Source organism: Pipra filicauda, unplaced genomic scaffold, assembly GCF_003945595.2.
Source record: "Pipra filicauda isolate LSUMZ 115617 unplaced genomic scaffold, ASM394559v2 scaffold48_size3843733_pilon, whole genome shotgun sequence".
Lineage (NCBI taxonomy): Eukaryota > Metazoa > Chordata > Aves > Passeriformes > Pipridae > Pipra > Pipra filicauda.
The window spans coordinates 2,110,343-2,121,734 of NW_024104631.1; the positions used below are offsets into that span (position 1 = coordinate 2,110,343).

At 45.2% G+C, this 11,392-nt stretch overlaps 1 protein-coding gene across 1 annotated transcript; it reads left to right on the top strand.

The window, feature by feature from the left end:
- The first annotated feature begins 1,579 nt into the window (after nucleotides 1–1,579).
- LOC113991532 (ribosyldihydronicotinamide dehydrogenase [quinone]-like) lies at nucleotides 1,580–8,473 on the top strand. Its single transcript, XM_027727954.2, has 7 exons — nucleotides 1,580–1,685; nucleotides 2,062–2,121; nucleotides 3,655–3,819; nucleotides 4,758–4,888; nucleotides 5,755–5,868; nucleotides 6,222–6,323; nucleotides 7,180–8,473. Exons 1-7 carry the CDS (start codon nucleotides 1,661–1,663, stop codon nucleotides 7,351–7,353), a joined length of 771 nt encoding a protein of 256 aa, XP_027583755.2. The 5' UTR covers nucleotides 1,580–1,660; the 3' UTR covers nucleotides 7,354–8,473.
- Nucleotides 8,474–11,392: the final 2,919 nt, after the last annotated feature.

An 11,392-nucleotide genomic window follows, 5' to 3' on the forward strand; every position in this document is an offset into this window, starting at 1 on the left:
CAGGCAGAGCTGGGCCAGAGAGGGACTGCCACAGCATGCTTATGCTCAGGTCCCTACAGAATTTGGGATTCATCAGAGACATGGAGAGGGGTAAGTCTCTAAAGAGACACATGGCAGCAAACTACAGATGGAGAGGAAGAAGCAGAAAAAATTCAAAACTCTGCTGGCAAAACTTACTACTACAACACAGCCTTTAAAGTTCACACCAGGAAAATATATGCAAAGTCACCTTCCCATTATGACACAAGCTTACTGTGGTTGGATTTTACTTAAGATTAAGGAGAAAAGTAACCATTCCAGGCAACCTTGGTCTAGCTCTGTGGAGGTTTGGTGCTTTTTATTCATCAGCCCCTACAATTTTTCCAGTGGTTCAATGAAACCTGCAAATTTCACACACAGCAATTTTCATCCTCCTGGCAAAAAAACCAGCTACATGTCAAACATGTGACCTCTAAACACCAACAAATAAATGCCAATCTGTGTCTTTTTTTTTTCTTTTTTGCCTAGTTTTGCTACTTGGCAAAACACCAGTGAATGAGAATGCAAACTCTTTAACCACATAATTCTTAAGAATTCAGCCATCCTTCTCCCTGCCTTCAGCCCATACCTTCAGCCCCATACACAATGCAAAGCTCAAAAGCAGAAAAACCAAACTAAACCAAAACAAGAAAAAAAAAACCTCAGAAGTTAAATGTTATCAAAAGATTTCTGTAATATTTGAGACTGAAGGAGAAGACCAAAACTGCATGATTGGCCCACCAGAGATACCACATCCATATCTGCATTTGCTTTATTTAGCTGACAAGTGTCCCAGAGTCTCCGGACTGCAGGTTCAGTAACACTGTCCTTGCAATACTTCACAATGTGGATGGACACAAAATGTCTATATACAAACTGCAGTGAGCTTAGTTTGGCAATTTGGGATTTCGTCCTGAGTCTCCCCATTACAGCAGGTGTGATCAGCCCTTGCATCTGGAGCTGTCAGAGCATTAAATTCCGGTTTAGTCTCAATAGCAGCTGATCAAGAATGAGTGGAAAATGGGGATGGGCACACACCAGTTCCACTGCCAACTTTTTTTTTTTTTTTTTTTTGAGATCTTGGAAAGAAGCTATTTGCTAAGTTTGTCCAACAAGGTGCAGAAAATGGTCTCGATACTGAGAGAGAAAACTTCATCTTGAAAGTGATCACCAAGGCTGTTCTACCTCTCCAAAACCATAGCCACCCGCGTCCTACTGTGTCCCATCTGCCCTTCCAAAGAGACACCTTTCAGGAAGCCGGCAGGCAGGAGTCCCCTGCCCCTGGCAGATGCACGTGGCCAGCAGAAGGCACAAATCAGACTATGGCTCCCGCTAGAAGAGCAGATATGGGTACGTGAGTTGTTTAGGAATTCACACACTACGTTGCTGACCACCACAGGGAGAAACGAAGATCGAGTTCTGTACCTGGAGAAGACCAGAGAACCAAAAAAAAAAATAACCCCACAGCTGATGTAGGTGTCACTTGCGGTCACAGCAGCGGGGACGCGCACCCGGCCGTGCGCGGACTGGAGCGGAACCGCGGCCGCGGGCGGCGCCGATCCCGATCCCGCCCCGCGCTGGCGTTGCCCCAGGGCCCGGGCAGCGGGGCCGCCGGGAAGAGCCGCTCCCAGCCCCGCCGCAGATGTGCGCCGGGCCCCGAGGAGCAGGTGAGGGCACCCCGGCTTGCTCTGGGGCCGGGGTTCCGGGGGCCGCTCCCAAAACGCTTTCCAGAGGACGGCACGAGACCGGGAGCGGCGCGATGGCCCCGGCGCAGCTCCGGGCCGAGGCGGCCGTGCCGCGGCCGTCCAGCGCCGGGCCAGCGGCCGGAGGCGAATTCCAGGGCTAGGGCCGAAAGCCAGAGGCACCCTTCCCGCTCCCAGGGAACGCTGACGGCCCAGCCCATCCCGGCAGGTCGTGCTTGGCCAGTGCCAGCCTGTGCGTGAATGTGTGTGCAAACACACACACCGGTACATTTCCCACTGCAACAGCGGTTCTCCTCGCACCTATTCCTGGTGTTTCTCACTAGCACGTCTCTCCTTTGAGTTCTCAGGCCATACCAGATTCTCAGGAGAGAAGCTCTCCAGTGCTCCCGGACAATGGCAGGTAAGAGCAAATGCAAATAAAAATGCTGCTCACTCCAGGCCTGGGCAAAGGGCACCTCAGGGATGGGGCCTCGCTGCCGTGTTTAGTTGTGAGTTCGAGGTCTTACTTTTTACAACCACTGAAATTACTTCAGTAAGTGATGCCTCGGAAAACTCCAGTCTCCCCAAACACTGTGTCCAGGCACCTTTCGCTCCAGCGAAAGGAAAACAATCTGACAGCTCTGCAGAATTAATCTTACCCCCTCTTGGACATTTTGGCATCTCCAGGTACAGAGCTCCCTTTTTGCCGAGAGCCAGCAGAAACAGCAAAGCAGCAAAGAGGTCACTGCTCCTGATGTTCCAGACTAAGCTGTGGAGCAAGGATTTTCAGAGTTTATACATGCCTTGAATTCATGGTAGCATCTGACCTGCAAGTTTTATTAATGTTTTTTGCAAAGCTCTTGTTTCATGGGCACTATGCTCCCTGGAGAAAGAGTCACTACTTGTAAATTAGGTTAAAATGAGCTGTTGTCTCTTCAAACATTCAGCTCAGGTTCTATTAGTTATCCCTAACAGCCTAAACTTGCCTGTCACTTAGCAGGTGGTGCTCTGGGATGTACATCAGGAGCTGTGTCATGGAGAAACTGAGCTTAGGAGATGCCTGAAGCTTAGTGTTGGCAGTCAGGAACCAAGAGCTGCATGTCTTGTAAATCCAGTCATTTTCAACAGTCCCTGGGAATTTCCCTCACTGGAGTGGTTATGTATAAACAACTACTACCCCATACACACTTGTTTTCACTGATGAATGATTTTTAAGAGAATTATTAAAATCGAATAGCCTATATTCAGTAAAATCTTGAACAAGTAAGCTCCGATACATCTTTTTACATCCCTTGAAAAAGCTCCATCCCAACATATCTGCCTGGCTACTCAGCTTACCTTGAATCCACTTTGACAGCAGTTGGAGATACATTAGACAGCCTAATCTCTGAGAAAAAATCCTGTTGCTTTCTATTGAAGTCACTGTTGTGATGCTGAAATGGGGCAGTGGCATCTTAAACATCTACCCCGATGTCGTCACTTGCACAGCGCTGAACTGGAAGATGAGGCGATCCCACATTGCAGTGGGAAGTTGCTCTGAGCTTTCAGAAGTTGTTGCCACAACACCTGGAGGGAATCGAGGCTGGCACTGCTTTTTGGGGATAGTGGAATCAGAGCAACAGAAACATCGACTCGAGGAGGGACTGAGTAGTGCTTATGTAGGGCAGTGTGACCTGCTGTGGAACACATCCACTGTCCACTGACTTCCACCTCGGAAAGCCCAGTGTTGCAAAGAATTGCTGGGCTGGGGGCATTCAGCGATTAATGCCTCAGGAGTCACTCACTGCTGCTCAGCAGGAGTCAAATCCTGCCACTGTCACTCTGTTTCCACTAGTTTTGTGCCACTTGGAAAACACACTAGAGAAAAAGGAAGGACCAAGCCCCAGCTCCACAAATTGTTCTGCATCTGCCTCCTGTATTCCAAGTTGTCTTCTGGTTTTCTTTCTGCCTCCAGGGAAAAAGGTCCTGATAGTCTATGCACATCAAGAGCCCAAGTCCTTCAATGGATCTTTGTTGAAGATTGCTGTGGAAGAATTGACCAAGCAGGGCTGCAGTGTCACGGTGTCGGATTTATATGCAATGCAGTTTGAGCCAAGAGCAACAAGAAATGACATTGTTGGTGAGACTAGCCAAAATACACCTTTATCAACAATACTAACTTGTAAGCCCCCCTTTAGGTAACAGAAGGCTGACAAAAGTCTCCCTGGAGCCTTCCCCATGCTGAACAACCTAGCTGTCTCAGTCTGTCTGCATAGGAGAGGTGCTCCAGCCCTTGTACCATCAAGAGATTATTAAGAAACTTATTTCATTAATAAGAAACTTATATATAACCAGACAGCATCTCCAAAAGTCCACTCCTGAACATGAACTTTGTCTCCCAGTCAGATTACTGAGAGGGAAAAATTCATTAGCACATGTCCACAGTCAATATCTGAAGTCCATTTCTCGTGAGGAGGAAAAGTCTTCAGATACCATTCTGTGACTTGCTACAGTTTAGTTCACAAGGCTCCTGCCTCTGTCTTCTGCTAGAGGCTGATGATCTGCCAGCTGAAGCGACAGAACAAACCTATATGCTTGATTCAGACATCCTTGAATCAGCTCACCCAATTGCTGTGGGACCAGCAGAGACAGCCAATAGTGGTTCCCCAGCACCTGCCCAGTTTCCCAGTTACAGAGGCTGGAAAGCAGCTCCATCCTGCTTAGGAGTGCATGATGGTCTCAGTAAACCCTAAGGCAGAGGCAGAACAATTAGCACAATTCTCTTAAATCATCCACCTCCATCACCAGAGTTCTGAGCCAAGCTTAGGTTCTCATATTGCACTTGGTATGTTGCTACAGGAAGGTGAAAGTTTAGGACTCCGAGGCTCTACATTCCTCTCCACTTTAAAATCAAATCACCTTCAGATGTGATGATGCTGAATATGCACCAAAGAAAAGGAAATGGGGAAAACGGAAAGCAGTGACTCCATTTACAGCTGTAGATGGCAACCTGTAGTTAAGTCTTATCTGGCTTGGTGCTGGACACAGGGCAAGGAATGACTTCACTTCTACCCACAGGTCGCTTGCACAACTCGGAAGCGTTCAATTACGGTGTGGAGACCTGGGAAGCTTACAAGAGGGGAGGTTTGTCCAAAGATCTGGTTGAAGAGCAAAAGAAGGTGCAGGAAGCAGACTTGCTGATTTTTCAGGTCATTATTTTAAATAGACTTCAGTTGTGTTGTTCACTTTATCTCTTATTTATTAAAAAGAAGCTTCTGAAAGACACCATAAAGCCATTCAAAATTTGCTGCTGACTAAACTGACCACTTGTAGAGACAGTGGTGATTGTCCAGTTTCCACTTTGTTGCCATCTCGAATTAGGCCAAATGTGGTAATGCTTTTAGAGTTTTTCTTCTGTGCTGCAGTGTGTACAAAGGTTTAGTGATAGTGATGCTTCCTAGAAAAACAGTCCATAAAGCGTTCACGATAATGCAATGAAGACATGATAGCTTTGGGATGTAGTCCCACAGGCTAACTGGAAGATCTATACACTAAGGGTCCAAGTGTTAAAGTAGTAGTTTTCTTCTCAATAAAGAGATTTGGAGTCATGATATCAGTGAAAGTAAGTCTATCTTAAGATCCCCCAGCATTTGTCAGCAGACTGTCAGATCAGAACTGGTCACCTGATGTCAGTCCTGCTAATAAGGCATTAGATCATCTGTTGCTTTTGCATTTCACACATAGGATTCTGTACAGTGATTCTGTACAGTCTTAAGTTTGAATGAAATGGCACCTTCCTGATTCATCATTTTCCAACTTTAATCTGGGTGGAAGCTCTCACATGCACCCTAGTGTTAGTGTGCTGTAGATGCTCAGGTATGGCCCCGAGACTCCTACAATCAGAAAGCACTTCAGGTCCTGTTGCCAAGCACAGTTACTGCCTCTCCTGACAGAGAGCTGGAAGAAGGCAGGTACAAGATCTGAACAGACTCAGAGAATAGGATTTGGCCTGTGAACCAGGTCTAAGGGTGGTCCAGACTCTCTGTGCTAACCAGGTAATTTCCTCTTTGCCTAGTTTCCCTTGTTTTGGTTCAGCATGCCTGCGATCCTGAAGGGCTGGATGGACAGAGTCTTGGTCCAAGGCTTTGCTTATGATTTGTCCAAGTGTTATGATGGCGGTTTGCTCCAGGTATGTTTTTGAGATTATTAAGGTCAAGGTTTGCACACTGTTCTTCTGGGCAATGGTCCTTCTTTTCCATTGCAGTTGTTTAAAGCTCTGACTTTTTGCTGTCTTGAAATAATGCAGAGGGTGTCAGACATGTAATTCTTTTTTTTTTTTAACCTGTCTCTTCTCAAAGCCCGGACACACAGTCAACTGTCAATCTTGCCTCAGAACTGCCAATTCTTGAAAGGTCTGGGAGAGAAGAGGACACCCCCTTTTCTAGAAATCTATGCTGTCCCAGTTTCCCTGAATATCTCTTGAATTGTTCAGCCACTCTTCTTTAGACGTGTCTAACTGAAGCACCACTTTCTTAATTCTAGGACAAATTATCCCTGTTTTCTTTCACCACTGGAGGAACCAAAGAAATGTATTCAAATGGAGGTATTGGTGGTGATATTCGCTATGTTCTGTGGCCCATGCAGGTATAATGTATGAATATTTCATTGTTGTATATCTCAATATTTATTGTCCAAATTATTTTTAGCAATTCCTATATTGTTTATTTCATATGAAGTATAGTAAGAAATAATTATTAAGTTGCCCGTTCCAACCATTTGCAGGTTATAAACTGGGCCCTAAAATCTCAAGACTACTTTAAAAGTCCAGTAGGGTTTAAAGCTGTTTTGTGCCCCTTCTTCCAGATTAGAATTTGGAGACAGCTTATGCTGTCAGCCTTTTCAGTTTCTCTGATATTACAGGATTTCCTTTATCTCCAGGGTGTGGGATTTCTGTTCCCCAAGGTTACCCGATGTAGGATGCAGGGCAGGAGAGGAGTCACTCATGATCTCCTACCCCTTGCAATTACCAGATGCCTGCCCCTGAGGAGCTGTCCAGCTCCAGAGCTCACAAATAAAGGTGACAAAAACCTGAAGCACGACACTGAATTCAGAAATATACAGAGGGAAAATGGCAAGCTGAGTTGATTCCACAGGCAGTAGCCTTCATTCAGAGGGAAAAGGTTAAAAAAAAAACCAAAACCCCAGTTTGGAAGTAGATGTGAAAGACACTGCAGTCCAGGAACAATCTGAGGAAGTTCAACCAGGACAATGAACGTGAGGCTGTCTCTGATCCTTGCGCATTGAACAGAGTACAGCAGCCAAAGAGAAGAGTTCTGTTGGTGTAAAAGCAATTTATTTCCCTTCTCTGATAAATGCACAGATTTACAGAACCTGCCTGATCCTGGGTCAGACAAACAGGTTCAGATTTGAATCATGCATGTTCTTCAATCGAAAGAATTAACTATTTCCTGAAGCATTTCTTTCTTTGTTTTGCATCCAGCATGGAATCATGCACTTCTGTGGTGTCAAAGTCCTTGAACCTCACATCTGTTATGCTCCAGAGAATGTCTCTGAGGAGAAGAGGAAGGAGATGCTGACTGGCTGGACCCAGCGTCTGAAGACTCTTTGGAAGGAAGAACCCATAAACTGCTCTCCTGAGTGGTATTTCAAGTAGTGTTCAGGTACAAGACTACAGAGAGAAGATCGTTTTTCTCCATTCTTTTGGATGCTCTATCTAAATACCTGAATGCTAATCTCCTAATTCAAATGTCTTTTAAGAATCTGGAATACAGCAGCTAGCAGCTTAACTGAAAATATAGCATTTATCTTCATTGATTCCTGAGGGATTCTCATTAAGGATGGGTGCAAAACTCTTTGTGAAGCTCTCCTTGCTGACATAAACAGTGATATTATCCTGCCTAAGTGTGATTGATAAGACGTGGTATTTAATGGGAGATTATACCATTGCTGCCTGTGAAACTCTAAAGTACATGGCCAAGGTTATTTTAACGCTGTTTGTACCAGCTGCCACTTTTTTTAATTGTCTAGGGAATATGCTGCCCTTACTCACACTTGTCATTTAAAAGAGCAGGAGTGGCCATGAGGGCTCTACCTTGTGCCTTTGAGCTATGAAGCCAGATCATCAGCAGTGCAAAAGGATGTACAGTTGCACAGTGACTTTGACAGCTGGAAAGCCTTGTGGGTAGCCTTGTGCTTTTCCACATATTCACAAAGCAATGTTAAAGCTACAACACCTACCAAAAAAGGGGGAAAACAAATACAAATATTGTACAGTGGTATGTGCATGAATTGCCTTCCTTTGTAGACTGCACCTCCCATTTTAAACTAAGTAGCTTCCTAAAATCAAAGGGACCTCTCTATTTTGGTTGCCCTCAGTGGAGACAAAAAGGAATCCTGGGTGCTTCTGCCCCTTCACACCAGTCAGGGTTGGTGTTTGGGTCTGGACGGCATTTGCATCCCCTCCACCACCAGAGTCAATGGGCTTCCTTGGAGATCTCCAGCACTGGCAGCAGGCAAGGCAGGATGCCTACCTGAAAACCTGCAGGAGCACTGTCTGTCTATGGATCAGGATCTAGTGGGACAAAAGGACTGTCTGGCTCTTAACATCCGTGATTTTTACCTTGAATTGTAGCAGGAGTATTTTTGAGAGCTGTTAACCCTGTTGGTTCATACGGCAAGGGGCAGGTTTCTCACTTAGCTACCCGACTTCTTGCTTTGACCAGCTCACCTAACAGCTGGCTTTGCACTTTGGTATTAAAAGAAAGTGGCCCAAATAAGGAACGGTCTTCTGAGTCACTGCTAAATGACGCTTAGGCCTCTGCATACAGCATGTGCATTCTTTGTGCCAGTCTTGTCACACTCCATCCTCACAGTTCTTTAAGGGCTATTTGGATAATAAACATGCTGAGCCCAGACTCTGCACTGACAGTGTAAGCTGATACACCAGACTGGGAAGTGCTACCGCAGGGAAAGAGTCACGTGTTCCTGTTCCATGTTCTTCCGTCTCTGCCACCTCCTGCGGAGACATTCCCTGGGAAGCAGTGCTGCCCAAAGCTGTTGTAGATGTCTACTTCAGAGTGTGTGAGACAAAGTCTTTACGTTACACGAGCAGGAAATTTGCTTTGGCTCAATAGCTCTTTTACAGGAATAGGAAAGTAAAAGTTATTAAGGGGGAAAGTGTTATACATCTAAGTTGTGGAGAAAGCAGATTCATGCCGGAAGACTTAAGGTAAACAACTTACCTGATGAGAAAGTATAGGACAAATTGAAATATTCAAATTGCATAGGAGAGGAATCATCCTCATGTTCACTGTGTACATTTACCAGACTGGAAATTGAAGTGAAAGCAGAAGTTGCAAGTGTCAAACCCAATGTTACTGCTTTGGATCAATTGCAGAGCTTAGTGGGTTTAACTGTTAGATAAAGAATCTAATATAGACTGACCTGTATATTGAGGATACACTTCTTGACACTATTTGGCAGATACATGCTAGATCCCAAACACATGGTAGCGTTAGGCGCTTGTATTAGCCTGGATATATGTAATCTAAGTACCCACAGTGGCTGTGCTAGGTCAGAACAAGGATCCTGCAGCCCTGAGTTTTTTCTCCACAGTGGTTATAGGCCAGGAATAGCAAGCACTTCCCATGAATACTGACCTGGGTGCTAACTACATTTAGTTTGGGGGATTTCCTGAGGTACATACATTTTCTCTATATTTACAAAGCCAAATAATAGATCTCTGTTCTGAATTTTGTTTAGCATTCTCTTGAATTCATGTCAACTTCAAGCAGCCAATATATTTTGGCAAAGTTCAGCAGGTGAGTTTTTCCTTGCATGAAGCACTGGAGTGGGGAGGAAGCCCTGGAAGGGTGAAGCACCTGGTTCCCAGTAGCTTTGTTTGGTTCCTCCCACTCAACAGTAATGATCAGTCCCATCTGTTCTTTTACACATTTTCATTAATACTAAAATTGAAGACTTCTGCTCATGTAAATGCATTATTGTGAAAAGCACTAAAAATATATTGACCTTATTGTCCATTTCAAGGTAACCTTCCTTTCTTCTCAATCAGAATTAAGAGATTTCTCTGTAAATTCAGATTGCATTTCTGGGTCAGTTTATTTTCCCTATTCATTTAAAGAGAGAATGTCATAACTGGCAGCACTGACCTCTAAACACCAGCAAATAAATGCCAATCTGTGTCTTTTTTTGCCTTGTTTTGCTGCTTGGCAAAACACCACTGAATGAGAATGCAAACTCTTTAACCACACAATTCTTAAAAATTCAGCCATCTTTCTCCCTACCTTCAGCCCATACCTTCAGCCCCATACACAATGCAAAGCTCAAAAGCAGAAAAGCCAAGCGAAACCAAAACAAGAAAAAAAAACCCTCAGAAGTTAAATGTTATCAAAAGATTTCTGTAATGTTTGGGATTGCAAAAGACCAAAACTGCATGATTGGCCCACCAGAGATACCACATCCATATTTGCATTTGCTTTATTTAGCTGACAAATGTCCCAGTGTCTCTTGACTGCAGGTTCAGTAACACTCTCCTTGTGATACCTCACAGTGTGAATGTACATGAAATGGCTGTATACAAACTGCAATGAGCTTAGTTTGGCAATCTGGGATTCCATCTCGAGTCTCCTCATTACAGTAGGTGTGATCAGCCCTTGCATCTGGAGCTGTCGGAGCATTAAACTCCTGTCTCAATAGCAGCTGATCAAGAATCAGTGGAAAACAGGGCATGTGCCAGTTCCACTGCCAACTTTTTTTTTTTTCTTTTTGAGGGGAAACAATTGCACTCAGCTTTTTTTTTTTGGACAGATCTTGAATAGAAGCCATTTATTAAGTTTGTCCAACACAGTGCAGTCTCGATACTGAGAGAGAAAACTTCATCTTGAAAGTGATCACCAAGGTTATTTTACCTCTCCAAAACTACAGCTGCCCACATCCAACTGTGTCCTTTCTGTCTTTCCAAAAAGACACATTTCAGGAAGCTGACAGGCAGGAGTCCCCTGCCCCTGGCAGATGCATGTGCTGGCCACCAGAAGACACAAAACAAACCATGTCTTCTCCTAGAAGAGCAGATGGGGGTACATGGATGGTTTAGTTGTTCAGATACTACAGTGCTGACCATCACAGGGAGAAATGAAGGACACAATTTGTGGGCTGCTATCACTATCCCAGACTGATCTGCTGTTTTTCTGGTAGTGCCTGGTAATACTGAGCCACGAACTCCACTGCAAAGTACAGTGGGGAGTGCAACAGTTGCCCACGATGGGAAAGATCACGGCAAAGAGGGTAGACACTTATCATCACCTTCATTTCACTGGAAGAATAGCAAAGCCATCGGTCTTATGTAAAGCACCTGTGTTAGCAACATACCCGACCTCCCGAGGAGAATGGACTAGACGGTATTTGTCGGTCCTTTTAGGTTATCTATTTCCGCCAGCTGTCCCCCGGACTGGCACGTGTTCCAGTTACCCTGTTGACAAACTCCTGCCTCCACGCTTCCCGAACAAACCCCCCCCCACATCTTCAGCACCAAATCCTCAACACCGAAAGCGTTTCCGACACGCACCCAGCTGCTGTCGGGCTCGGTACCGTGGCCAGGTTGTCACCATTCACACTGCGCACCGGGCTCACCCAGGCGGCGGCGCTAGGACGGGCAGGGCTCCCGCCCTTCTCTC

Coding starts and splice junctions, on each gene's coding strand:
- LOC113991532 (XM_027727954.2), top strand. CDS start 1,661: ATGTGCGCCGGGCCCCGAGGAGCAG. Junction 1,686..2,061: donor CGCCGGGCCCCGAGGAGCAG/GTGAGGGCACCC, acceptor CTCTCCTTTGAG/TTCTCAGGCCATACCAGATT. Junction 5,869..6,221: donor ATGATGGCGGTTTGCTCCAG/GTATGTTTTTGA, acceptor TCTTAATTCTAG/GACAAATTATCCCTGTTTTC.